Here is a 27,916-nt window from a genome sequence, read left to right on the forward strand (position 1 = left end):
TTCTGTTTCTCAAACTAGACACTCTAATGTAATTGTCCTCTTGCTTAGTTGTGCACCAGTTTGCGCTGTTCTATGAAGGGAGTAGTACACAGTGTTGTACGAGATCTTCAGTTTCTTGGCAGTTTCTCGCATGGAATGGCCTTCATTTATTAGAACAAGAATAGACTGACGAGTTTCAGAAACAAGGTCTTTGTTTCTGGCCATTTTGAGCCTGTAATAAAACCCACAAATGCTGATGCTCCAGATACTCAACTAGTCTAAAGAAGACCAGTTTTATTGCTTCTCTAATCAGAACAACAGTTTTCAGCGGTGATAACATAATTGCAAAAGGGTTTTCTAATGATCAATTAGCCTTTTAAAATGATCAAATCAGATTAGCTAACACAACGTGCCATTGGAACACAGGAGTGATGGTTGCTGATAATGGGCCTCTGTACGCCTATGTAGATATTCCATAAAGAAATATGCCATTTCCAGCTACAATAGTCATTTACAACATTAACAATGTCTACACTGTATTTCTGATCAATTTGATGTTATTTTAATGGACAAAAAATGTGCTTTCTTTCAAGAACAAGGACATTTCTAAGTGACCCCAAACTTTTGAATGGTAGTGTATGTATGCCATAAAGTGCCTTATTATTGTTCCCAATGGGCACAGACATCAATTAGTCTATTCCAATTTGGTTCAACATAATTTCATTAAAATGACGTGTAATCAACATTGATTCAACCGGTATGTGCCCAGTGGGTTGTTGTTTAACTACACACATTGTCTTGAGTAAAGATCATTGGTATAGCTATCATGTTATAGTGTTAGATCATGCAGATACATTTACAATGTGTTTGTTTCATGTAATTGTTTTTCGACAGAAATAATTTATTAATATTGCAGTATATATATATTGCTATGTTAATGTCAGTTAGTTGGAGTTTGTGCACTTAAAGAATGATCCTCCTAGATACAGTAGGACAGTGATAGTAATCTCTTAATTCACTGACTGCACACAGCAGCGTGGGTTAGTAGATGGTATATTCCCTGTTTCCTGCCCTCCGCCTCATCCTCCACCTCTCTGCTCCATCACTGCACCCCCACCAGCTCTGTGATGGGTGGGGCGAAAACCATGAGCTCCTGGTACTTGTGAAAGAAGAGCTGCAGACGGGAGAGGTAGCTATCCTCCTGGTATGGGAGCTCCTTCTCCTTCAGATACTGGGACACGATGGGCTTTACCTGAGAGGAGAGGAGGGAGGAAAGGGTTCATATTAATCAACAACATTTATTTTATAAAGCCATTTTCTACATCAACAGTTCTCACAAAGATCCACATAATTTAGAGGTGAAAGTGAATGTCATTTTCTTGAAAGAAGCTTCTTTAACCAGGTTTCCATCCAACCTTGTTATGCAAGTAAAGTATATGTCAGATAAACTTTCCGAATGTTGACAAAACAAAATACTTTAGACAAGGTGGGATCTTTTTCTTTCGGTAAAATGAATTATGCGAGAAATGTCAGTGGAAATGCTAAAATATTGATATAACCATAATATTGAAGTAAACTTGGAGTCACGCAATGACATGTTGTGTGGTCCTCACACTACGACTCATAGGGAGAGCATACAGTTTATTAGGCTACAGATTAAATAGGTTATGATGAACTTCACAGGGTGGTCAATGTGCAAGGTGACGTGCTTGATGCTCCATTCCAATAAATACCACAGGTCTTATTCTGGTGACGTGATCGTAGATTTGATTTATTGGGATCCCCATTAGCCAACGCCAATTGCGACAGCTAGTCTTACTGGGGTCCGACACATAACGAAAAAGACATTACAGACAAAAATACTTTACAATTTACTTACATTAACATGTAGTGTGTGTGTGTGAGTGTGTGTGGATCTATCAGTTACACTTACATCCAGTTGAAATCAGAGGTTTACATACAACTTAGCCAACTACATTTAAACTCAGTTTTTCACAATTCTTGACATTTAATCCGAGTATAAATTCCCTGTTTTAGGTCAGAGAATGATTTATTTATTTCAGCTTTTATTTCTTTCATCACATTCCCAGTGGGTCAGAAGTTTACATACACTTAATATGTATTTGGTAGCATTGCCTTTAAATTGTTTAACTTGGGTCAAACGTTTCTGGTAGCCTTCCACAAGCTTCCCACAATGAGTTGGGTGAATGTTGGTCCATTCCTACCGACAGAGCTGGTGTAACGGAGTCAGGTTTGTAGGCCTCCTTGCTCGCACACGCTTTTTCTGTGCTGCCCACACATTTCTATAGGATTGAGGTCAGGGCTTTGTGATGGCCACTCCAATACCTTAACTTTGTTGTCCTTAAGCCATTTTGCCACAACTTTGGAAGTATGCTTGGGGTCACTGTCCATTTGGAAGACCCATTTGCGACCAAGCTTTAACTTCCTGACTGATGTCTTGAGATGTTGCTTCAATATATCCACATAATTTTCCTCCCTCATGATGCTATCTATTTTGTGAAGTGCACCAGTCCCTCCTGCAACAAAGCACCCACACAACATGATATTGCCACCCCTTTGCTTCACGGTTGGGATGGCGTTCTTCAGCTTGCAAGCCTCCCCCTTTTTCATCCAAACATAAAGATGGTCATTATGGCCAAACAGTTCTATTTTTGTTTCATCAGACCAGAGGACATTTCTCCAAAAAGTACGATCTTTGTCCCCATGCGCAGTTGCAAACCGTAGTCTGTCTTTTTTATGGCGGTTTTGGAGCAGTGGCTTCTTCCTTGCTGAGTGGCCTTTCAGGTTATGTCGATATAGGACTCGTTTTACTGTGGATATAGATACTTTTGTACCTGTTTCCTCCGGCATCTTCACAAAGTCCTTTGGTGTTGTTTTGGGATTGATTTGCACTTTTCGCACCAAAGTACGTTAATCTCTAGGAGACAGAATGCGTCTCCTTCCTGAGCGGTATGACGGCAGCGCGGTCCTATGGTGTTTATACTTGCGTACTATTATTTGTACAGATGAACGTGATACCTTCAGAAGTTTGGAAATTGCTCCCGAAGATGAACCACACTTGTGGAGGTCTACAATTATCTTTCTGAGGACTTGGCTGAGTAATTTAGATTTTCCCATGATGTCAAGCTTCTAAAGCAATTACATAATTTTCTGACATTTTAAGCTGTTTAAAGGCACAGTCAACTTAGTGTATGTAAACTTCTGACCCACTGGAATTGTGATACAGTGAATTATAAGTGAAATAATCTGTCTGTAAACAATTGTTGGAAAAATGACTTTTTTCATGCACAAAGTAGATGCCCTAACCAACTTGCCAAAACTATAGTTTGTTAACAACAAATTTGTGGAGTGGTTGAAAAACGAGTTTTAATGACTCCAACCTAAGTGTATGTCAATTTCCGACTTCAACTGTACATACAAGTAGGTCACATGGGGGAGAGGCGTTGTGCCGTGAGGTGTTGCTTTATTAGTTATTTTTAAACCAGGTTTGTTGTTCACTTGTGCTATAAAAGATGGAATGGAGTTCCATGCACTCATGGCTCTGTATAATAGTGTACGTTTCCTTGAAATTGGTCAAGACGTGCTGCTCTGTTCTGGGCCAGCTGCAGCTTAACTTAGTCTTTCTTTGCAGCACTTGACCATATGACTGGACAATAATCAAGATAAGATAAAACTAGAGCATGCAGGACATGCTTTGTCGTGTCAAATCTCTTTATTATGGACAGACCTCCCCCTATTTTTACAACCATTGAATCTATATGTTTTGACTATGACAGTTTACAATGTAAGGCAACACCAAGTAATTTAGTCTCCTCAACTTGTTCAACAGCCACACCATTCATTGCCCGATTCAGCTGAATTCTAGAACTTAGGGAATGATTTGTATCAAATATAATGCTTAGTTTTAGAAATTTTCAGGACCAGTTTATTACTGGCCACCCATTCCAAAACAGACTGCAACTCTTTGTTAAGGGTTTCAGGGACTTCATTAGCTGTGGTTGCTGATGTGTATATGGTTGAATCATCAGCATACATGGACACACATGCTTTGTTTAATGCCAGGTGCAGGTCATTGGTAAAAATAGAAAAGAGTAGAAGGCCTAGGGAGCTACCCTGCTGTACACCACACTTTACATGTTTGACATTAGAGAAGCTTTCATTAAAGAAAACCCTCTGAGTTCTATTAGATAGAGTGCCATTTTGTAGATTCAGAGCTGAGGTTAATGTATACTTATTTCCCTCATTAAAATGCAAATCAATTTATAACATTTTTGACATGCGTTTTTCTGGATTTTTTTGTTGTTGTTATTCTGTCTCTCACTGTTCAAATAAACCTACCATTAAAATTATAGACTGATCATTTCTTTGTCAGTGGGCAAACGTACAAAATCAGCAGGGGATCAAATACTTTTTTCCCTCACTGTATATTGCCAGCTTTGTAAACTTTAACATTTATTTATCCTGCAATAGATGTCATTCAATTGGTAACATACATTTTTGTCTTCTTCTATTGCCTCTTATTAAGGGGAAAGTAATCTAAAAGTAACGGAATAATGTCTGTCCTAGCTCGGTCATTAATGTCTTAATCGATATTACGGATTGCCTCTTATCCGCTCGTCGTCCACTTATGCCATAGTTTGTACATCTCAATTGTCAGTAGAAACCACATTTGTTTAAGCAAGTCAACCATATCATCTGTGTTTTTTTTAAAGGCAGTAAATGAGGATGAATGAACTGTTTCGCTGCCAGACAAGGCTCTGCTGATAGCCAGGTGTAAGAGTGGTAAGGTGTTGGGACTCTGCTGTTGGGATAGCTTTATGTTGGCCCTAACAGTTTGTGGGCACTGTTTGTCACCGTTAAAGTCCAATTAATGTATTGTTTACTGTTGTGTTGTGTAGTGGCTTTGCTGGCATACATAAAAATGAAAATAAATGAGTTTGCCCCACCAAGATTTACATGCTAAAATCGCCACTGTGCAGCACCCTCTGAAAAAAAAGTCTATTTTTTTCAATATATATTTTTTCACAAAAGTAGTACACTGGGCGTTAATAGTCCTATATTAGTAGACCTATATAGCCGTCTGCAACGGGGGAAAACATTTTTTTCGAGCACCCCCACCCCCAAATGACTTAACGTGGCTATGTCGCTGTCAGCTGGCTACTGTAGTAACGTTCCAATCGATTGAAACATTTGTTACATAAAATAGACTTTTAGCCCATATACTGTGTTATACTATGAAGTGGACGTTATGTTGCACACACACTTGTCGTTCACTCTCATTTTAGTAGATATATTTTGCCATAATTATCTGATCACACGATGCAACGAGAATACAGTCAGAGGGAAGATGGACAATGTTGATTGGCAGGTGAAATTATGTCCAATGGGGTTGCAGTGGCAGGTGGGATTAGGTTGGCTCCTTTCCTCCTTGCTTGGCAGAGGTTTCATAAAAGGTGCAATTGTGAACCCGCGACACAAATGTATCATATAAAATGTATATGCCATATCTCACAATCGATTGGACTTCCGGAATTTACACTAAACAAAAATATAAATGCAACATGTAAAGTGTTGTTCCCATGTTTCATACGCTGAAATAAAAGATCCCCAACATTTTCCATACGTACAAAATGCTTATTTCTCTCAAAATGTAGGCATAAATTTGTTTACATCCCTGTTAGTGAGCATTTCTACTTTGTCAAGATAATCCATCCACCTGACAGGTGCGGCATATCAAGAAGATGATTAAACGGCATGATCATTACACAGGTGCATCTTGTGCTGGGGACAATAAAAGGCCACTCTAAAATGTGCAGTTTTGTCACACAACACAATGCCACAGATGTCTCAAGTTTTGAGGGAGAGTGCAATTGGCATGCAATTGGCATGCTGACTGCAGGAATGTGGGCACGTGGTTTGCTGATGTCACTGTTGTGAACAGAGTGCCCCATTGTGGCGGTGGGGTTATGGTATGGCCAGGCATAAGTTACAGACAACAAACACAATTGCATTTTATCTATGGCAATTTAAATGCACAAAAATAATGTGACGAGATCCTGAGGCCCATTGTCGTACCATTCATCCGCTGCCACTCTCTCATGTTTCTGCATGATAATGCACAGCACCATGTCGCAAGGATCTGTACACAAATCCTGGAAGCTGACATGTCTGGTGAGCATGCCCTGCATAGTTACCAGACATGTCACCCATTGAGCTTGTTTGGGATGCTCTGGATTGATGTGTTTGACAGTGTGTTCCAGTTCCCGCCAATATCCAGAAACTTCTTACAGCCATTGAAGAGGAGTGGGACAACATTCCAAAGGCCACAACCAACAGCCTGATAAACTATATGTGAAGGAGATGTGTCGCACTGCATGAGGCAAATGCTGGTCACACCAGATACAGACTGTTTTTTACTGATGCAGGTCCCTACTTTTTTTTTTTTAAGGTATCTGTGACCAACAGATTCATATCTGTATTCCCAGCCATGTGAAATCCATAGACTAAGGCCAAATTTATTTATTTCAATTGACTGATTTCCTTATGAACTGTAACTCAGTAAAATCGTAGAAAAATGTTGCATTTATGTTTTTTGGTTCAGTATAGTATTTCCGCTGTGACAGAACATTTATATTTATGTCGTACATTTGTGTTATTCCACAAAGTTCTATCTAGCACTGCAGTGAGTGGGGGATTGTATAACCCTGTGACGTAGCTCTCACTCTCGCTCTACCTCACTCTCCCTGTGAGAGAGGTGTGCACTTTGACAGACAGTCCAACAATGAGTCAGGAGTTTAGGAACACAGACACATTTTCAATAGTGTGCAACTGCAGCCCGCAATCCGGGGCGTTCCTGCATGTAGGCTTTCCTTCATCTGCAAGAACGCCCCCCCTCGAGCATCCATTGGGTCCTTCATGAACAACCCCCCCCCCTCGAGCATCCCATTGGTTCCTGCATAAACAGTGCCCGACAGGTAGGGACGAAGGACACTGTCTACTGATGTATTGTGCATTAACGCCACCTACAGTACTGGAGAGCCCCTCCCGCCTGTCCTAGCTTAAATATTGACCAATGGAAGTATAAAGTGGGGTTCTACATGCAGGAATGCCCCAAATTGCAGGCCGCAATTGCTTCCTTCTCCACATTTTTTAAATTTGCCATTATTCACCTTTAAGCTCACCCAAATTACAAAATTACAATGTCATAGTTCATAGACTGCTTAAGTGTAAGGAAACCAATATGTAATTAGGGTGAACTATCCCTTTAAATGGATCAAAATAACCTAACCAGAAATATATTGCATGTCAACTCCTCATTGGTAAACATAAAAAAATTGTATAGAATTATATAGATATTATGTATATATTAGTCATGTGCGTATACAATTATCATTATTTGATCGATTGAAAACAAAGATTGCATTCGATTTTAATGCTAAATGCATCACCTCCAGTAACTGGAATTTGAACAATTACAACAAAATTCCAGTTTTAAAATTCTAAATTAAAATTCCATTCCGGGGATGATTTTATTTTCCAATTAAAATTCAATCTAAATTCCAATTCAATTTCAATTCCATTCCAAGGATGGTTTTCTTCTTCAATTCCAATTCAATAAATATTCAGACAGTCTAAACTCCAATTCCATTCCAAGGATGGTTCTTGTTCAATTCAAATGTACAATTTCAATCAAATATAGACAGTCTAAATTCCAATCCCAAGGACGGTTCTTGTTCAATTCAAATGTACAATTTTAAATCAAATTAAGACAGTCTAAATTCAAATTAAATTCCAATAAAAAAAATGTAGATTACTACAATTCCAATTCAATTCCAATAAAATGTTCCACTTCTTGCTTAAACTCCGGAATTTAATTTGGAATTAGAAATTCAATTGGAATTAACGCCACCCTGGTTGTCTGTATTGTACCTTAAGACACGTTGTATTGTACGTTGAGATACACATTGTCTGCATTGTACCTTGAGATACATGTTGTATTGTATGTTGAGGTGCACGTTGTCTGCATTGTACGTTGAGATACACGTTGTCTGCATTGTACCTTGAGACACATGTTGTCGGAGAGGAAGGGGAACAGGTGGTGTTCCACGTGACAGTTGATGAGGGAGTGTCCAAAGATCCAGTCCAGCAGGGGGTTCCGAGGAAGGTTCAGAACCCCGTGGGTCATCTGGTAAATCCTCTTGGGCCGACGGGTCGGGGAGAACATAGGCAGGCCGATGTGCTGTACAGAACAGGAGTGGACGGTTTAATGGAAAGGTGTGTGGGTGGGTGTGTGTGAGCCCCCGCTGATTCACTGAACGGAAAGATACCCAGAGAGAAACTGTTGGCATGATTTTGCTGCCCTGGACACATTTGCAATGTAGTAGAAGAAGATGAGATGCAGAGTATAGTGTAATCTGTGTGCGGGAGGTCTACCCATAGACAGATGTTATTCTATCTCTACGGACCCACCATTCAGTTAAATGCCTCTACAATGGTCTTAACAGTACAGGGTAAAATTCACATGTACATATTTGAAATAGGACAAAATACAAGCAGGCACCCACAGTGGGAGTACCGGGGAGCATGGAGACAAGACTGCTGCCATCAATAGTAACACAAATGGAGAAACAACATATTGGAGGAGATGTTTTTTCCTTCATAACTGGTGCTCCCTACTAGCCAAATCGTCAGTTACCCACTGATTATATACTTTGCTGAGGGTGCGTGTGTGTGCTTGCCTAAATCAATGTGTGTACATGCTTTCTCACTTGGAAGATGTTAACGTGTATGTAGGGCAGGGAGAACATAGCCCTGGAGAGCAGCATACAGAGGAGGGTGCTGTAAAGACACTGGAACCCAGAGACATGGATCAACAGCCAGTACTGAGCATACAACCCCAGGAACACCATCAGGACTGTCCTCAGGGCCTGGCCCATTGAGTGCTCTTTCAGCTGACCTATAACAGAGGGACACAGACAACTCAGTTAGTTACAGTCACAGTCGGGGACAGACACAGTCAGTTACAACAAACCACAGGAGGTTGGTGGCACCTTAATTGGGGAGGACGAGCTCGTGGTAAAGACTGGAGCGGTATTAGTGGAATGGTATCAAATACATTAAACCCATGGTCTCCAGGTGTTTGATGCCATTCCATGTATTTAATTGTTTGTAATCATTTTACATTTTAGTCATTTAGCAGACACTCTTATCCAGAGCAACTTACAGTAGTGAATGCAAACATTTCATTTCATGTTTTTGTACTGGCCCCCCGTGGGAATCAAACCCACAACCCTGGAGTTGCACACACCATGCTGGCGTTGCAAACACCATGCTCTACCAACTGAGCCACAGGGAAGGCCAATCCAACTGAAGACAATTGGGATAGGTAATTCCAAAGTGAAAAAAAATCTACTTCGTACAACATGAAAAAATGGGTTGCATGTACACTGTGTACAAAACTTTATGAACACCTGCTCTTTCCATGACATAGACTGACCAGGTGAATCCAGGTGAAATCTAAGATCCCTTATTGATGTCACTTGCTAAGTACACTTCAATCAGTGTAGATTTTTGTATTTGTATTTTGTATTTATCATGGATCCCCATTAGCTACTGCCAAAGCAGCAGCTACTCTTCCTGGGGTCAAACAAAATTAAGTTTCTACAATTTTAAAAACATTACAATACATTCACAGATTTCACAACACACTGTGTGCCCTCAGGCCCCTCCTCCACCACTACCACATATCTACAGTGTGTGTGTGTGTGTGTGTATGCATGTGTCTGTGCCAATGTTTGTTACTTCACAGCCCCCGCTGTTCCATAAGGTGTTTTTTATCTGTTTTTTAAATCTAATTTTACTGCTTGCGTCAGTTACTTGATGTGGAATAGAGCTCCATGTAGTCATGGCTCTATGTAGTACTGTGTGCCTCCCATGGTCTGTTTTGGACTTGGGGACTGTGAAAAGACCTCTTGTGGCATGCATGGGTGTCCGAGCTGTGTGCCAGTTGTTTAGACAGACAGCTCGGTGCATTCAACATGTCAGTACCGCTCATAAATAAAAGTAGAAGAGGTCTCTTCTAAAATGGTTCCGGAAGAAATGGCAGCAGTTTTACGGGCGTCCAACCAATTGGGCTATTATGTTGGGTTTTTTGCGTTATTTGTAACTTATTTTGTACATAATGTTTCTGCAACCGTATCTTATGGCAAAAAAAGAGCTTCTGGATATCAGGACAGCAATCACTCACCTCGGATTAGACATTTTTTCTACAACAAGCAGGACGCACAGGACATTCTCCGAACACCCGACAAGGCCAACATCCCAGTTATTTGCAAGAGGAAGAGACGCAGGTACAGAGTACACAGAGCGGGATGCCTCGTAAGGATCCTCAGAAGGAGAGTGGGAAAGCTGCCGTTACCGTCAATATTACTCACCAACGTGCAATCATTGGACAATAAATTAGACGAGGTACGATCACGAATATCTTACCAACGGGACATCAAAAACTGAAATATCTTATGTTTCACGGAATAGTGGCTGAATGATGACATGGATATTCAGCTAGTGAGATACACGCTGCACTGACAAGATAGAACAGCACACTGCGCTAAGACGAGTGGGGCCGGTCTGTGCATATTTGTAAACAACAGCTGGTGCACGAAATCTAAGGAAGTCTCTAGATTTTGCTTGCCTGAGGTAGAGTATCTTGTGATAAATTGCAGACCACACTACTTGCCGAGAGAGTTTTCAGCTATACTTTTCGTGGCTGTTTATTTACCACCACAGACGGATGCTGGCACTAAGACCGCAGTTAGTCAGCTGTATAAGGAAATAAGCAAACAGGAAACCACTCAGCCAAAGGTGGTGCTCCTAGTGGCCAGAGACTTCAATACAGGGAAACTTAAATTAGTTGTACCTAACATCAACATGTTAAATGTGCAATCAGAAGGAAAATAATTCTAGATCACCTGTACTCCACACAGAGACGCGTACAAAGCTCTCCCTCGCAATCCATTTGGTAAATCTGACCACAATTCTATCCTCCTAATTCCTGCTTACAAGCAAACATTAAAGCAGGAAGCACCAGTGACTCTATAAAAAAAATGGTCAGATGAAGCAGATGCTAAACTACAGGACTGTTTTGCTATCACAGACTGGAACATGTTCCGGGATTCTTCCAATGGCATTGAGGAGTACACCTCATCAGTCACTGGCTTTATGAATAAGTGCATCGAGGACGTCGTCCCCACAGTGACTGTACGTACATACCCGAACCAGAAGCCATGGATTAAAGGCAACATTCGCACTGAGCTAAAGGGTAGAGCCGCCACTTTCAAGGTGCGGGATTCTAACCCGGAAGCTTATAAAATATCCTGCTATGCCCTCCGACGAACCATCAAACAGGCAAAGGGTCAATACAGGGCTAAGATTGAATCGTACTACACTGGCTCCGACGCTCGTCTTATGTGGCAGGGCTTGCCGTGAGCTGCCCAGTCGTGAGCTGCCCAGTGACACAAGCCTACCAGACGAGCTAAATCACTTCTTTGCTCGCTTCGAAGCAAGCAAAACTGAGGCATTCATGAAAGCATCAGCTGTTCCGGACGACTGTGTGATCACGCTCTCCATAGCCGATGTGAGTAAGACCTTTAAACAGGTCAACATTCACAAGGCTGCGGGGCCAGACGGATTACCAGGGCATGTGCTCTGGGCATGTGCTGACTAACTGGCAGGTGCCTTCACTGACATTTTCAACATGTCCCTGATTGAGTCTGTAATACCAACATGTTTCAAGCAGACCACCATTGTCCCTGTGCCCAAGAACACGAATGCAACCTGCCTAAATTACTACAGACCCGTAGCACTCACGTTTGTAGCCATGAAGTGCTTTGAAAGGCTGGTAATGGCTCACATCAACACCATTATCCCAGAAACCCTAGACCCACTCCAATTTGCATACCGCCCAAACAGATCCACAGATGATGCAATCTCTATTGCACTCCACACTGCCTTTTCCCACCTGGACAAAAGGAACACCTATGTGAGAATGCTATTCATTGACTACAGCTCAGCGTTCATCACCATAGTACCCTCAAAGATCAAATCAAATTTTATTGGTCACATACACACTGTTGTCCTGATTAGCAGATGTTAATGCGAGTGTAGCGAAATGCTTGTGCTTCTAGTTCCGACCATGCAGTAATATCTAACAAGTAATCTAACAATTTCACAACAATTTTTACATCCAATTTTTCATTATTAAAGTGGCTAGAGATTTGAGTCAGTATGTTGGCAGAAGCCACTCAATGTTAGTGATGGCTGTTTAACAGTCTGATGGCCTTGAGATAGAAGCTGTTTTTCAGTCTCTCGGTCCCAGCTTTGATGCACCTGTACTGACCTCGCCTTCTGGATGATAGCGGGGTGAACAGGCTCGGGTGGTTGTTGTCCTTGATTATCTTTTTGGCCTTCCGGTGACATCGGGTGGTTTAGGTGTCTTGGAGGGCGGGTCCTTTGCTCATCACTAGCTAAGGATCCTGGGTCTAAACACCTCCCTCTGTAACTGGATCCTGGACTGCCTGACGGGCCGCCCCCAGGTGGTGAGGGTAGGTAGCAACACATCTGCCACGCTGACCCTCAACACTGGAGCCCCCCAGGGGTGCATGCTCAGTCCCCTCCTGTACTCCCTGTTCACCCACAACTGCATGGCCAGGCACAACTCCAACACAATCATTAAGGCACTACAGAGGGTAGTGTGTACGGCCCAGTACATCACTGGGGCTAAGCTGCCTGCCATCCAGGACCTCTACACCAGGCGGTGTCAGAGGAAGGCCCTAAAAATTGTCAAAGACCCCAGCCACCCCAGTCATAGACTGTTCTCTCTACTACCGCATGGCAAGCGGTACCGGAGTGCCAAGTCTAGGACAAAAAGGCTTCTCAACAGTTTTTACCCCCAAGCCATAAGACTCCTGAACAGGTAATCAAATGGCTACCCGGACTATTTGCATTATGTGCCCCCCCCCCAACCCCTATTTTACGCTGCTGCTACTCTCTGTTTATCATATATGCATAGTCACTTTAACTATACATTCATGTACATACTACCTCAATTGGCCCGACCAACCAGGGCTCCCGCACATTAGCTAACCAAGCATTACATGATTTATTTCATCTCTGAATGTATCACACTGGACAAAGCAAAACAGCACCCCTTTGTCTCTGGATGTGTAGGCCATCTATCTGATGCGGTCTGGTCATAAAGAGTATGACATTTTTGCAGCAGTAGTAATGAATGCAAGGAAAGCCAGCGAGCATTTGGCCTCCCTTGAAATACATTTTTTAAATAAAATAATAGCCAATCTGAGTTGAGCTAAACTGAGTGAGCTCAACTGTGAATTGTCCTGGTGCATCCAAAAAAAAGTGTTCGGGGAAGCAACAGAGAAATACGTCATCGGTAGAAACATCTTGTTGTTTTGTTGTCCTCTGGTAGCTAGCTAGCTAAAATTGGCCCTATCCTACATTAGCCACGGATGGAGGTAGGGATTTGGACTTGTGGTTTCATTAAAGTCATTAAAACTCGTTTTTCAACCACTCCACAAATTTCTTGTTAACAAATTATAGTTTTGGCAAGTCGGTTAGGACATCTACTTTGTGCATGACACAAGTCATTTTTCCAACAATTGTTTACAGACAGATTATTTCACTTATAATTCACTGTATCACAATTCCAGTGGGTCAGAAGTTTACATACACTAAGTTGACTGTGCCTTTAAACAGCTTGTAAAATTCCAGAAAATTATGTCATGCTTTAAAAGCTTCTGATAGTTTAATTGACATCATTTGAGTCAATTGGAGGTGTACCTGTGGATGTATTTCAAGGCCTACCTTCAAACTCAGTGCCTCTTTGCTTGACATCATGGGAAAATCAAAAGAAATCAGCCAAGACCTGGTTCATCCTTGGGAGCAATTTCCAAATGCCTGAAGGTACCACGTTCATCTGTACAAACAATAGTACGCAAGTATAAACACCATGGGACCACGTAGCCGTCATACCGCTCAGGAAGGAGACGTGTTCTGTTACCTAGAGATTAACGTACTTTGGTGCGAAAAGTGCAAATCAATCCCAGAACAGCAGCAAAGGACCTTGTGAAGATGCTGGAGGAAACAGGTACAAAAGTATCTATATCCACAGTAAAACGAGTCCTATATCGACATAACCTGAAAGGCCGCTCAGCAAGGAAGAAGCCACTGCTCCAAAACCGCCATAAAAAAGCCAGACTACGGTTTGCAACTGCACATGGGGACAAAGATCATCATTTTTGGAGAAATGTCCTCTGGTCTGATGAAACAAAAATAGAACTGTTTGGCCATAATGACCATCGTTATGGTTGGAGGAAAAAGGGGGAGGCTTGCAAGCCAAAGAACACCATCCCAACCGTGAAGCACGGGGGTGGCAACATCATGTTGTGTGGGTGCTTTGCTGCAGGAGGGACTGGTGCACTTCACAAAATAGATGGCATCATGAGGGAGGAAAATTATGGGGATATATTGATGCAACATCTCAAGACATCAGTCAGGAAGTTAAATCTTGGTCGCAAATGGGTCTTCCAAATGGACAATGACCCCAATCATACTTCCAAAGTTGTGGCAAAATGGCTTAAGGACAACAAAGTCAAGTTATTGGAGAGGCCATCACAAAGCCTCAGGGCTTTGGAAATTTGTGGGCAGATCTGAAAAAGAGTGTGCGAGCAAGGAGGCCTACAAACCTGATCTTACACCAGCTCTGTCAGGTGGAATGGGCCAACATTTATCCAACTTATTGTGGGAAGCTTGTGGAAGTCTACTAATTGAGTGTATGTAAACTTCTGACCCACTGGGAATGTGATGTGTGAAATAAATGTGATGCTGAAATAAATCATTCTCTCTACTATTATTCTGACATTTCACTTTCTTAAAATAAAGTGGTGACCCTAATTGACCTAAGACAGGGAATTTATACTAGGATTAAATTTCAGGAATTATGAAAAACTGAGTTTAAATGTATTTGGCTAAGGTGTATGTAAACTTCCGACTTCAACTGTAATTCTCCGTACTGGCCAATGATTATAATGGCGATTCTGATCCAACCATAAAATACATTGTGCCCCTGTACTGAGAGGATGTAAGTTCAACATGTAGCAAGATGTAGAAGGCTAATGTTAATAACTAGCTAACATTTCCCATGAAAGGAAATTAGGCTAACGACCAAGCATTTTAGCAAGGTAGCCTAGGACAACAAAATATAAAATTCATAGTCTGTTTTGACAACATGAAATAGAGGAGGATGGCATTGGCGTTTCTCTACAAGTAGGGTGAGTCAACATGTTTTTTCTCCTTGCACAAATGCACACACTCACAAATCTGAACCATGGACAGCATATTTACTGTAGCTTACATTGATTGGACTAAATCATTTTTGGTATCATTTAGTTGTTGCTGTATTAGAGCATAGGTCATTTGATGATTTTGGAATGTTGAAGTTGAAATGGTGCTGGAATAGTGGAGGCAGATCCTGTTTTCTTTGCAACTTGCAGTAACTCTCCATGGTTGTTTAGTAGTCTGAAAATGTTGGAAACATGAACTTTCTTGTGTAACTGTTACTTACATGCAATATGCTTTGTGGACTTCACCGGACAGAGGTTGCTCTCCGGTTTTGTGATTAAACAAATGTGTAGTTAAATGTATTCTGCCACTGTGTCTTCTTATTGTCTAGGCCTTAGGCATATGTCACGGTTGCAATTCATATGAACTAACAGGTTATAGAGCAAACAACGCAATTATCACAACACATGTTTTTTTCTGCCTTGCTTCCCCAGTGATTTTACCCACACACCGCTACTGGTTCTGTGTGGTGCATATGTTGGATTTATCAAACAAATTGTATGTGTAGACAGCTTGACAGAAACGGCAGCAGAAGGTGAATGTTTAGCTTTTGTTGCACACATATCCAGAAAAGGCTGCGTACCATTTTGCGCAATGACCTTGTAGGTGTGATCGAGGCGTTAGCGATTTCGATGTAGGCCTCGGAGTTCCAATATAAAACGTAACATCACTACTTAAGGGAGATTCTGGAGTGGCGCCTGAGACAACGTTTTCCAACACCATCAACAAAACTTATTCCAAATTATGGAATTTCTATGTGAAAGAATAGTGCTGCATCCCTCCAATAAAGTTTCAGACTCTTGTAGAATCTATAGTATGCTTAGGCATATAGAAGCTGGTCTGGTTTGTGGTGGCCCAATGCCCTATTAAAACACCTTATGTTTCCTTTGTTTTGTAATTTACCTGTAGGTTTGTTAATAATTAAATATAACATTTGGCATTTAATCATATATTTGGTTTCAACAAATGTCATTTTTTTCAATTGAGAAAACCTAACTAATTTATTTGTAACCAGTTGGAAGTGTTTTTAAAGATGATCCTGAGAGTCATTTTTTACAGTGCTGTAAGATACAGTTATGGACAGGGACAGAGACAGAGAAACACAAAAACACATACAGAAACAGGCAGAGACAAGAGAGAGAAAAAAAAGAGGAACAGATACAGACAGACAGTTACACCATCACAGCCTGGAGTGAAGATAACAATCCAAATTAGAAGGTGCCATACATCTGAACAACAACCACGTTATTTTGTCAGCCATGTACACATGATTAGCTAGCGCAAACACAGGTACTGTATACAGTACCTTCAGAAAGTATTTAGACCCCGTGACTTTTTCCACATTTTGTTACGTTACAGCTTTATTCAAAAAATGATTAAATCAAAAAAATCCTCAGCAATCTACACACAATACTCCATAATGACAAAGCGAAAACATGCTTTTAGAAACTTTTGCAAATGTATTAAAAACAACAGAAGACCTTATTTACGTAATTATTCAGACCTGGGGAAGGGTACCAAAAACGTCTGCAGCATTGAAGGTCCCCAAGAACACAGTGGCCTCCATCATTCTTAAATGGAAGAAGTTTGGAACCACCAAGACTCTTCCTTGAGCTGGCCGCACTGCCAAACTGAGCAATCTGGGGAGAAGGGCCTTGGTCAGGGAGGTGGTCAGGGAGGAGTTCCTCTGTGGAGATGGGAGAACCTTCCAGAAGGACAACCATCTCTGCAGCACTCCACCAATCAGGCATTTATGGTAAAGTGACCAGAAGGAAGCCACTCCTCAGTAAAAGGCACATGACAGCCCGCTTGGAGTTTGCCAAAAGGCAACTAAAGACTCTCAGACCATGAGAAACAAGATTCTCTGGTCTGATGAAACCAAGATTGAACTCTTTGGCCTGAATGCCAAGCGTCACGTCTGGAGGAAACCTGGCACCATCCCTACAGTGAAGCATGGTAGTGGCAGCATCATGCTCTGGGGGTGTTTTTCAGCGGCAGGGACTGGGCGACTAGACAGGATTGAGGCAAAGATGAGCAGAGCAAAGTACAGAGAGATCCTTGATGAAAATGTGCTCAAGACCTCAGACTGGGCCAAGGTTCACCTTCCAACAGGACAACGACCCTAAGTACACAGCCAAGACAACGCAGGAGTGGCTTCGGGACAAGTCTATGAATGTCCTTGATTGACCCAGCCAGAGCCTGGGCTTGAACCCGAACGAACATCTCTGGAGAGACCTGAAAATAGCTGAGCAGCAACACTCCCTATCCAACCTGACTGAGCTTGAGAGGATCTGCAGAAAAGAATGGGAGTAACCACAAATACAGGTGTGCCAAGCTTGTAGCGTCATACCTAATAAGACTCGAGGCTGTAATCGCTGCCAAAGGAGCTTCAACAAAGTACTGAGTAAGGGTCTGAATAGTTATGTAATGTGACATTTATGTTTTTTTTATATATATAAATTAGCAAAAAAAATGCTGTTGTTTGTAGATTGATGGGATAAAAAAACAATGTAATCAATTTTAGAACAAGGCTGTAACCGGAAAAAAAAAGGAAAACGTCAAGGGGTCTGAATACTTTCCGAAAGCACTGTATCAACATGTTCCTGTTTCAAAACAACAGCAACATAACAGAGACAGAGCATTATGTGTCTATAGTGAACAGGTAGACACTACCCCTGGAAAAACATGCACACAGACCCTGGCTGTGCCTCACCTAGTGCCACCAGAGGAGTGATAACAGGTACCGCCAGGGGGGCAATGAACAGGTATACACCCCGGGGCAGGTACGGTATCTTCCAGGTGCTGGAGTCACCCAGGCCGATCACGTTGGTGTGGGCATGGTGCATCTTAATGTGGCCTGTTACACCTGCCCTCGCTGCGAATGACCCACAGACCTGTAGACAGACAGACAGACAGACAGACAGACAGACAGACAGACAGACAGACAGACAGACAGACAGACAGACAGACAGACAGACAGACAGACAGACAGACAGACAGACAGACAGACAGACAGACAGACAGAGTTGTGATCAAGATGTGTGATGAAACAACACTAGAAAATGCAGACAAACATGTTTATATTTTCATAGAGCACTATGGAAGAGAATGACACAGACATGGGGATCGATATCCAGACAAGCGTGTCATGAACATAGATACTTGACACGTGAGTGACTGATAGCTGAATGACTAGCTTGAAAAAACAGGCCAAATTAAGGACAAAGTCCAGCAGTTATGTTATTACATTTTAGTAGACACTCTTATCCAGAGCGATTTACAGGGGCAATTAGAGTTAAGTGCCTAGCTCAAGGGAATATTGACAGATTTTTCACGTGGTTGTCAAGGGTATTCAATCCAGCGACCATTTTGTTTCTGGGCCAGTGCTCCTAAACACTGGGCTACCTGCCTCCCTCATCTGCAATATAATGTCTGGTGAGAGGATAAAATGTAGGGTCAATGAACAAAAGTAACCCAAATTCAAGAGAAATTTAAAATCCAGCATGATTTCGCTACTGTGGCTGAATTCATTGATGTAACGCTTTGGCTAACAGGAAGTTCTCTCTCTCTCCGTCCCTCCCTCAACAATCCCCTCTCTCTCTCTCCCTCTCTCTCTTACCTCTATGAAAAACACAGCCCAGACATCGGCCCAGGTAGGGGACTCGCTCAGCGATCCGTGACTTGCCAGATGGGTCCCCTTGATGGTGATGACAGCATGGGACACGCCCATCAGCACCATGCCCAGGACAAACACCAGGGTCTGGGACGAACCAAGCAGCAGGAAAGCTGTTGGAGAGAGGGAAAGGGGAGATGGGGTTAAGGACAGGGGGAGATAGGGTTGAGGAGACAAGGAGATGAGGAGAAGGGGAGATGGGGATGAGGAGAGAGGGGGAGATGGGGTTGAGGAGACAAGGAGATGAGGAGAGAGGGATAAGGGCAAGGGAGGGAATAGGGGTCAAACAAAGGTTAGCAAGTTTACACGTTGTTCTAAATGCAAATATTCCACAATATGGAGAGTAGCTTAGATCCGTAGTATACATATGTTAGCATTAGCCTGGTCCCAGATCTGTTTGTGCGGTCTTGCCAACTCCTATGGTCATTGTCTTGCCAAACAACTCTGGGACCAGGTTACATAAGCATAAGATAGACAATAGACAATGTTACACTCTACTCTACACCTGCCATTTCAAACACATTCTAAAACAGGTTCCTTGAACATTCTGTTCTGCAGTAAAGCATGTGGATGTTCCTGATCTTTCTCCTGTGGTGGACCTTGCTTGGCCAGATGACTGACATCTGCAACTTTTCAGGGAAGTTAGGAACCAATATACACAAGCAGTTAGGAAAGCAATGGCTAGCTTTTTCAAACATACATTTGCATCCTGTAGCACAAACTCCAAAAAGTTTTGGGACACTGTAAAGTCCATGGAAAATAAGAGCACCTCCTCCCAGCTGCCCACTGACTGAGGCTAGGAAACACTGTCACCACCGATAAATCCATGATAATTGATAATTTCAATAAGCATTTATCTACGGCTGGCCTAGCTTTCCACCTGGCTACCCCTACCCCGGTCAACAGCCCTGCACCCCCCACAGAAACTTGCCCAAGCTTCTCCCATTTCTCCTTCACCCAAATCCAGATAGCTGATGTTCTGAAAGAGCTACAAAATCTGGACCCCTACAAATCAGCTGGGCTAGACAATCTGGACCCTCTCATTCTAAATGATCACTGAAATTGTTGCAACCCCATATTACTACTATTACTAGCCTGTTCAAACTCTCTTTCGTATCGTCTGAGATTCCCAAATATTGGAAAGCTGCCGCGGTCATCCTCCTATTCAAAGGGGGAGACACTCTAGACCCAAACTGCTACAGACCAATATCTATCCTACCCTGCCTTTCTAAGGTCTTCGAAAGCCAAGTTAACAAACAGATCACCGACCATTTTGAATCCCACTGTACCTTCTCCACTATGCAATCTGGTTTCCAAGCTGGTCATGGGTGCACCTCAGCCATGCTCAAGGTCCTAAACGATAACATAACCGCCATCGACAAGAGACAATACTGTGCAGCTGTATTCATCGACCTGGTCAAGGCTTTCGACTCTGTCAATCACCACATTCTTATCGGCAGACTCAACAGCCTTGGTTTCTCAAATGACTGCCTCGCCTGGTTCACCAACTACTTCTCAGACAGAGTTCAGTGTGTCAAATCGGAGTGCCTGTTGTCCGGACCTCTGGCAGTCTCTGTGGGGGTGCCACAGGGTTCAATTCTCAGGCCGACTCTTTTCTCTGTATAGATCAATGATCTCGCTCTTGCTGCTAGTGATTCTCTGATCCACCTCTATACTGACTACACCATTTTGTATAATTCTGGCCCTTCTTTGGACACTGTGTTAACTAACCTCCAGACGAGCTTCAATGCCATACAACACTCCTTCCGTGGCCTCCAACTGCTCTTAAATGCAAGTAAAACTAAATGCATGCTCTTCAACCGATCGCTGCCCACACCTGCCCGTCTGTCCAGTAAACTGTCCTTCCAGACTCACATTAAGCATCTCCAATCCAAAATTAAATCTAGAATCAGCTTCCTATTTTGCAACAAAGCATCCTTCACTCATGCTGCCAAACATACCCTCGTGAAACTGACTATCCTACCGATCCTCGACTTTGGCGATGTCATTTACAAAATAGCCTCCAACACTCTAGTCAGCAAATTGGATGTAGTCTATCACAGTGCCATCCGTTTTGTCACCAAAGCCCCATATACTACCGACCACTGCGACCTGTATCCTCTCGTTGGCTGGCCCTCGCTTCATACTCATCGCCAAACCCACTGGCTCCAGGTCATCTATAAATCTTTGCTAGGTAAAGCCCCGCCTTATCTCAGCTCACTGGTCACCATAGCAGCACCCACCCGTAGCACGCGCTCCAGCAGGTATATCTCACTGGTCACCCCCAAAGCCAATTCCTCCTTTGACCGCCTTTCCTTCCAATTCTCTGCTGCCAATGATTGGAACGAACTGCAAAAATCACTGAAGCTGAAGCTTCATATTTCCCTCACTAACTTTAAGCACCAGCTGTCAGAGCAGCTCACAGATCACTGAACCTGTACATAACCCATCTGTACATAGCCCATCCAACTACCTCATCCCCCATACTGTTATTTATTTTATTTATTTTGCTCCTTTGCACCCCAGTATCTCTACTTGCACACTCATCTTCTGCACATCTATCACTCCAGTGTTTAATTGCTATATGGTAATTATTTCACCACTATGGCCTATTTATTGCCTTACCTCCCTTATCCTACCTCATTTGCACACACTGTATATATAGACCTTTTCTATTGTATTATTGACTGCATGTTTGTTTATTCCATGTGTAACTCTGTGTTGTTGTTTGTGTCGCACTGCTTTGCTTTATCTTGGCCAGGTCGCAGTTGTAAATGACAACTTGTTCTCAACTAGCCTACCTGGTTAAATAAAGGTGAAATAAAAAAAAATGAAAATAAAAAAATCGGATTAATTTACAGGCCTAATCCTTCATTTTTTAGTACAGTGGCTTTCTCACTCCCCTTCCTGTATTTGTATGTTAACACACGTCGGTCTAGGGAGGGGATGTTTTATGCAGCCAGGTCACCCATGATACAAATCCGTATGTGACGTCCATCCATGTCTGAGGAGATGACATGGAGATAACATGGAAACTGGCCACTAGGGGCAACAGTGAGCACTGTCCTCTTCAAGTTGGTTTCGGATTCGCTAAGGAGTTGTGGATGAGAATGGCAGATGGGCATTAACATCTGCCAATCATTCCAAAGGTTGCAAGTTCAAATCAAGTGATATAAAGTTTCTATCCCAAATCTTAACTCTTACCTTAACCATTCGAAGTTAATACATAGGCCCTTATGTAGCTCAGTTGGTAGAGCATGGCGCTTGCAACACCAGGGTTGTGGGTTCGATTCCCACGGGGGAACCAGTATTTAAAATGTAATAAAATGTATGCACTCTACTGTACGTCGCTCTGGATAAGAGTGTCTGCTAAATGACTTAAATGTAAAATGTCTTACCTTAAGAATTTGTAGTTAACACCAGAACCCTAACCTTAAAAATGTGGAGTTAATGCCTAAACTTAACCTTAAACACTTTGAAATTTGACGTTTGGAACAAATTCAAAATTTGACCTTTGAGGAACATGGATGAACATCTAATTCTGATGTGAGACTGTGACTGGTATGCCTAATTCTGACTGGTATGCCTGTGTTCACAGTGTTGGATGACCTCCCTCCCTCCCCGGAACACAGTCAGCAAACAGTCTGTTATCTGGGAGCCAGGCCGCTTCCCTACTGCAGTACCAAGTGTGGGTTACGTCACTGAAATGAGATGCTCAGATGAAGGAGGGTAGGTGTTGGGATGGGAGGGGGTACATGTTGTGAGGGAGGGGTACAGGTTATCATCACAGGTATAGGTTGCTCCTGCAAAGTTGTCATGCCAACATGAGAAAGAACTAGGACCAATATCTAAATAATGGACCTAGAAGACTACAAAGTGACTTACACTAAAATGATACAACTATGTATTTGCAGTAGCTTCATGCATGCACTCTGGAATACATGACAAATGCATGCGACCTCAATGGGCTTCACCTGGACTATGCCTCTCTTGGAGCGGGGGATCTTTGGTTTGGTGATATTGCCAATCTATTCCTAACACAGCAAAATCTGTCTAGTGCTAATGTTCCCCTTTTCCCCACCTCCTATTTCAAAGAGCAACATTGGGAGGCGATAAGTCACAAGGTCAGTAATACACCATGTTGACAGTAATACACCCCCAGGGCAGTATTGGACTGTCCAGTGTTGACAGAGAATTAGTAGCACAGAGATGAGTGCTACTAAAATGCTACGTGCCATTGTAAATAGCAGAAACAGAAATGTGGCCCTTTACTGGCTGATCTTTGTGTTTTGAGCTACGTGTTTTTATTGAGCTGCCCTCTTGTCCAGGTCTCCATTGTTAAATAGGTAGTCTGACCTCAATGGGACTTCCTGGATGAATAAAGGTTAAATAAAAAATCTGAAATAGGTATTGGAGAGCATGTAAAGCAATTTTCTAATCGGAAATATAACAGCATTTAGAACCTAAAGACTTTGATTTCCAAAGATAATCAAACAACTAACCTAGATGGGTGTGTTATCAAGCTGTCAAATTAAGCATAGCCTCTGGTGACATACCAGTCACACTGACCTAGAAAGAGGTCACAGACCCAGATAGGACAAGGGACTATCAGACATCAAGCATGTGTGCGGTGTGTGTGCAGCCTTGTTGAAATCAGTATTTAATTGAGGCCATGTACTGGTCTACTTATACATTAGAACATGTATATTTCTACTCTGTCCCTGTCCCTGTCTCAACATCAAGTTCCAGGTTAGTGCTCAAGATCTAATATTGGCACAATGGATTAATAACATAATATCCTGTGTATTTAGAACAAATCTTTCTTACCTTTTATAAAGACTTTAGCCTGACTAAATCAAACTGAATCCTGCTCTCATTATTGATCCCATCGTTCAATCGGGTTTAACCCGGCTAATACCCAGTGAGAAAAACTGGTTTAACCAGGCTAATACCCAGTGAGAGAAACTGGTTGAAAATACTTCATTTCAACCAATTTTCCCATTGTTAGACAGGTGTCTTACCTGGGGGTAGGGTGAACTGAATGTGTTAAAACCTCACTTTATAAACATATAATAACATATATACTGTATGATTACCTACCTTTAAAATAACATAATATAATACTATTATGCCATTTAGCAGACACTTTTATCGAAAACGACTTAGTCATGCATATATTTTTCAAATGGGCGGCCTCAGTGGCAATCGAAACCCATGATCCTGGCGTTGCCAGCGCCATGCTCTACCATCTGAGCTACAGAGGACCACTAAAGTGTGAGACAGGTGTATGTATTGTGGTGTGCAGGTAGATGTCCTACCTGGAGGTAGGATGAACTGAATGTGGTAAACCTACACTATATAAACATGTAATAGCATACCATATGTTGGCCTTGATAAGGACTATAAGGTGTGTGAAACATGTGTATGAAGTGTGTGAGACGGGTATATGAAGTGTGTGAGACAGGTGTATGAAGTGTGTGAGACGGGTGTATGTAGTGTGTGAGACGGGTTTATGAAGTGTGTGAGATGGGTGTGTGAGACAGGTGTATGAAGTGTGTGAGGTGGGTTTATGAAGTGTGTGATATGGGTGTATGAAGTGTGTAAGACGGCTGTATAGATTACCTGGGGGTAGCAGGAGAAAGGCAAGGGCAAGGATAGTGATGTCGATGCCTCTCCGCTCCCACCAGCTACTCTCCTTCACTGTCTTCTGAACCAGACGGGTCAGCTCCATCATCAGCGACTCTTTATCCGTCCCCTCCATCCCCTTTCCCCCTCCGTTCATCATCTCTCCATTCTCCTTCTCTACCCCTGTGGACATGTCCTGTTTGGAGTTACCGGTGTTCCTTTGGAACAAGGCCTCTCTACCCTCCCACGGTTTAACATCTTTGTCTCCTCCTCCTCCCACGCTCTGTTCTTCCCTCCACTCCTCTGGTACATTCTGCATGCTAACTCCTTTTGTGCTTCCCTCCTGACCGACAACAAACTAAAGTAAAAGCGACTGCTCGGTGTGTCCAGCTGCTGTACGGACAGACTCATAGGCAGCGTCCAGACTCTGAGGAAATCAGCCTGCACATGTACCCTGAACACAAAGGGTCCGGACTGATGTTAGCATGGCAGGGTGCAAAGTTTTATTGGCAGTTTTATCCAGTTGCTCAGCTGGAGAAGCAATTCTGCTGATCTGTCTCTCTCTCCTCAACGGAGCCTCTCATGCATACTGCATGTCCCTCCCCTGCTGTCCTTCTTCCCCTCCCTTCTCCCATCGCTGTTGTAACCTTGGCAGAGGTCCTGGGAAAGGAGGAGTGGGGGAAAGGAGGAGGAGTGCGGGGAAAGGGGGGCTAAGGCAGGAGAGGATTAGCAGCCTCGGCTTAGTACTGACTGTGTCAGTTATTTCTTGTTGCTAGGGGAGTAAGTTCAATAAGACAGACAGACAGACAGTTTTAATGGGCTGTTGGCAAGAGTTTGGGGCGGGCCAGGTGCCATGTTGGCTACAGCGCTCTTAATGAGGTAGGCAAAATAGGAGGACTGGAGGTATCCTGAGTGGACTGGACTACCACTACAACTGTTCAGCTGTGTTGCAGGGTTGTGTACAGTTGGGCACACCAGCAAAACTTTTTGCAACGGAAAACTAAAATATCGGTTTTCTAATTGGACAGGTATTACCTCCCCATTTCAAAATGTTTTCACTCTAATAAAACATGACCCAGGGGACATAGCACTAGGCTATCAGACAGACCTTCATTCGTGTCTCCAGTCTACATACACAACCCAGGGGACATTTTTATTTAACTAGGCAAGTCAGCTAAGAACAAATTCTTATTTACAATGACAGCCTACACCAGCCAAACACAAATGATGCTGGGCCAATTGTGCGCCGCCCTATGGGACTCCCAATCACGGCCAGTTGTGATACAGCTTAGATTCGAACCAAGGTTTCTGTAGTGACACCTCAAGCACTGAGATGCAGTGTCTTAGACCGCTGCACCACTCAGGAGCACTAGGCTATCAGACAGACCTTAATTCATCCCTCTAGACTACAGTCATTGCCAAAAGTTTTGAAAATGACAGAAATATTCATTTCCACAACGTTTGCTGCTTCAGTGTCTTTAGATATTTTTTGTCAGATGTTACTATGGAATACTGAAGTATAATTACAAGCATTTCATAAGTGTCAAAGGCTTTTATTGACAATTACATGAAGTTGATGCAAAGAGTCAATATTTGCAGTGTTGACCCTTCTTTTTCAAGACCTCTGCAATCCGCCCTGGCATGCTGTCAATTAACTTCTGGGCCACATCCTGACTGATGGCAGTCTATTCTTGCATAATCAATGCTTAAAGTTTCTCCACCCGCCTCTTGAGGATTGACCACAAGTTCTCAATGGGATTAAGTTCTGGAGAGTTTCCTGGCCATGGACCCAAAATATCGATGTTTTGTTCCCCGAGCCACTTAGTTATCACTTTTGCCTTATGGCAAGGTGCTCCATCATGCTGGAAAAGGCATTGTTCGTCACCAAACTGTTCCTGGATGGTTGGGAGAAGTTGCTCTCGGAGGATGTGTTGGTACCATTCTTTATTCATGGCTGTGTTCTTAGGCAAAATTGTGAGGGAACCCACTCCCTTGGCTGAGAAGCAACCCCACAAATGAATGGTCTTAGGATGCTTTACTGTTGGCATGACACAAGACTGATGGTAGCGCTCACCTTGTCTTCTCTGGACAAGCTTTTTTCCGGATGCCCCAAACAATCGGAAAGGGGATTCAGAGAAAATGACTTTACCCCAGTCCAATCCCTGTACCTTTTGCAGAATATCAGTCTGTCCCTGATGTTTTTCTTGGAGAGAAGTGGCCTCTTTGCTGCCCTTCTTGACACCAGGCCATCCTCCAAAAGTCTTCGCCTCACTGTGCGTGCAGATGCACTCACACCTGCCTGCTGCCATTTCTGAGCAAGCTCTGTACTGGTGGTGCCCCGATCCCGCAGCTGAATCAACTTTAGGAGACGGTCCTGGCGCTTGCTGGACTTTCTTGGGAGCCCTGAAGCCTTCTTCACAACAACCATGTGGTTGATTTAGGTGCAATCTTACTGGCAGCAATATCCTTGCCTGTGAAGCCCTTTTTGTGCAAAGCAATGATAATGGCACGTGGTTCCTTGCAGGTAACCATGGTTGACAGAGGAAGAACAATGATTCCAAGCACCACCCTCCTTTTGAAGCTTCCAGTCTGTTATTCAAACTCAATCAGCATGACAGAGTGATCTCCAGCCTTGTCCTCGTCAACACTCACCTGTGTTAACGAGAGAATCACTGACATGATGTCCGCTGGTCCTTTTATGGCAGGGCTGAAATGCAATGGAAATGTTTTTGGGGGATTCAGTTCATTTGCATGGCAAAGAGGGACTTTGCAATTATTTGCAGTTCATCTGATCACTCTTTATAACATTCTGGAGTATATGCAAATTGCTATCATACATACTGAGGCAGCAGACTTTGTGAAAATTAATATTTGTGTCATTCTCAAAACTTTTGGCCACGACTGTACATACAGGACCCAGGAGACATAGGAGCAATAGGCTATCAGACAGACTTTCAATCGTCCCTCCAGACTACACACAAGACCCAGGGGGCATAAGAGCACTAGGCTATCAGACAGACCTTCATTCGTCCCTCTAGTCTACATCAACTCTGTGTTGTTCTATTCCTAACAGGAGCTGTCAGTCATGTTATCACAATGTAACACTAGTGACAGAAACAGCAGGGAAGACCTATCCAGCAGAACCATTGTTGCAGTTGTAGTTGCAATTACCAAGATATTAACAATCAGTGTCAAAAAAGTAAC

The 27,916-nt window shown here is 42.8% G+C and overlaps 1 protein-coding gene across 1 annotated transcript; it reads right to left on the reverse strand.

The window, feature by feature from the left end:
- Window positions 1-525: 525 nt before the first annotated feature.
- Window positions 526-25,316, reverse strand: LOC106611860 (fatty acid desaturase 6). Its single transcript, XM_014212475.2, has 6 exons — window positions 24,710-25,316; window positions 19,034-19,200; window positions 18,128-18,308; window positions 8,769-8,956; window positions 8,060-8,239; window positions 526-1,231 (listed from the first exon to the last, which is right to left on the reverse strand). Exons 1-6 carry the CDS (start codon window positions 25,029-25,031, stop codon window positions 1,082-1,084), a joined length of 1,188 nt encoding a protein of 395 aa, XP_014067950.1. The 5' UTR covers window positions 25,032-25,316; the 3' UTR covers window positions 526-1,081.
- Between the last annotated feature and the right edge of the window lie 2,600 nt (window positions 25,317-27,916).

The sequence above is a fragment of the Salmo salar genome, chromosome ssa01, assembly GCF_905237065.1.
Source record: "Salmo salar chromosome ssa01, Ssal_v3.1, whole genome shotgun sequence".
In the NCBI taxonomy this organism is placed as follows: domain Eukaryota; kingdom Metazoa; phylum Chordata; class Actinopteri; order Salmoniformes; family Salmonidae; genus Salmo; species Salmo salar.

Bases quoted from the DNA above. Each gene is read 5' to 3' on its own strand.
- LOC106611860 (XM_014212475.2), bottom strand. From the start codon at position 25,031: ATGCAGAATGTACCAGAGGAGTGGAGGGAAGAACAGAGCGTGGGAGGA. The intron at 8,957-18,127 runs GTGAGGCACAGC...CCTCTGTTATAG, and splicing joins CACTCCTCTGGTGGCACTAG to GTCAGCTGAAAGAGCACTCA. The intron at 8,240-8,768 runs GTGAGAAAGCAT...TGTTCTGTACAG, and splicing joins TACACGTTAACATCTTCCAA to CACATCGGCCTGCCTATGTT.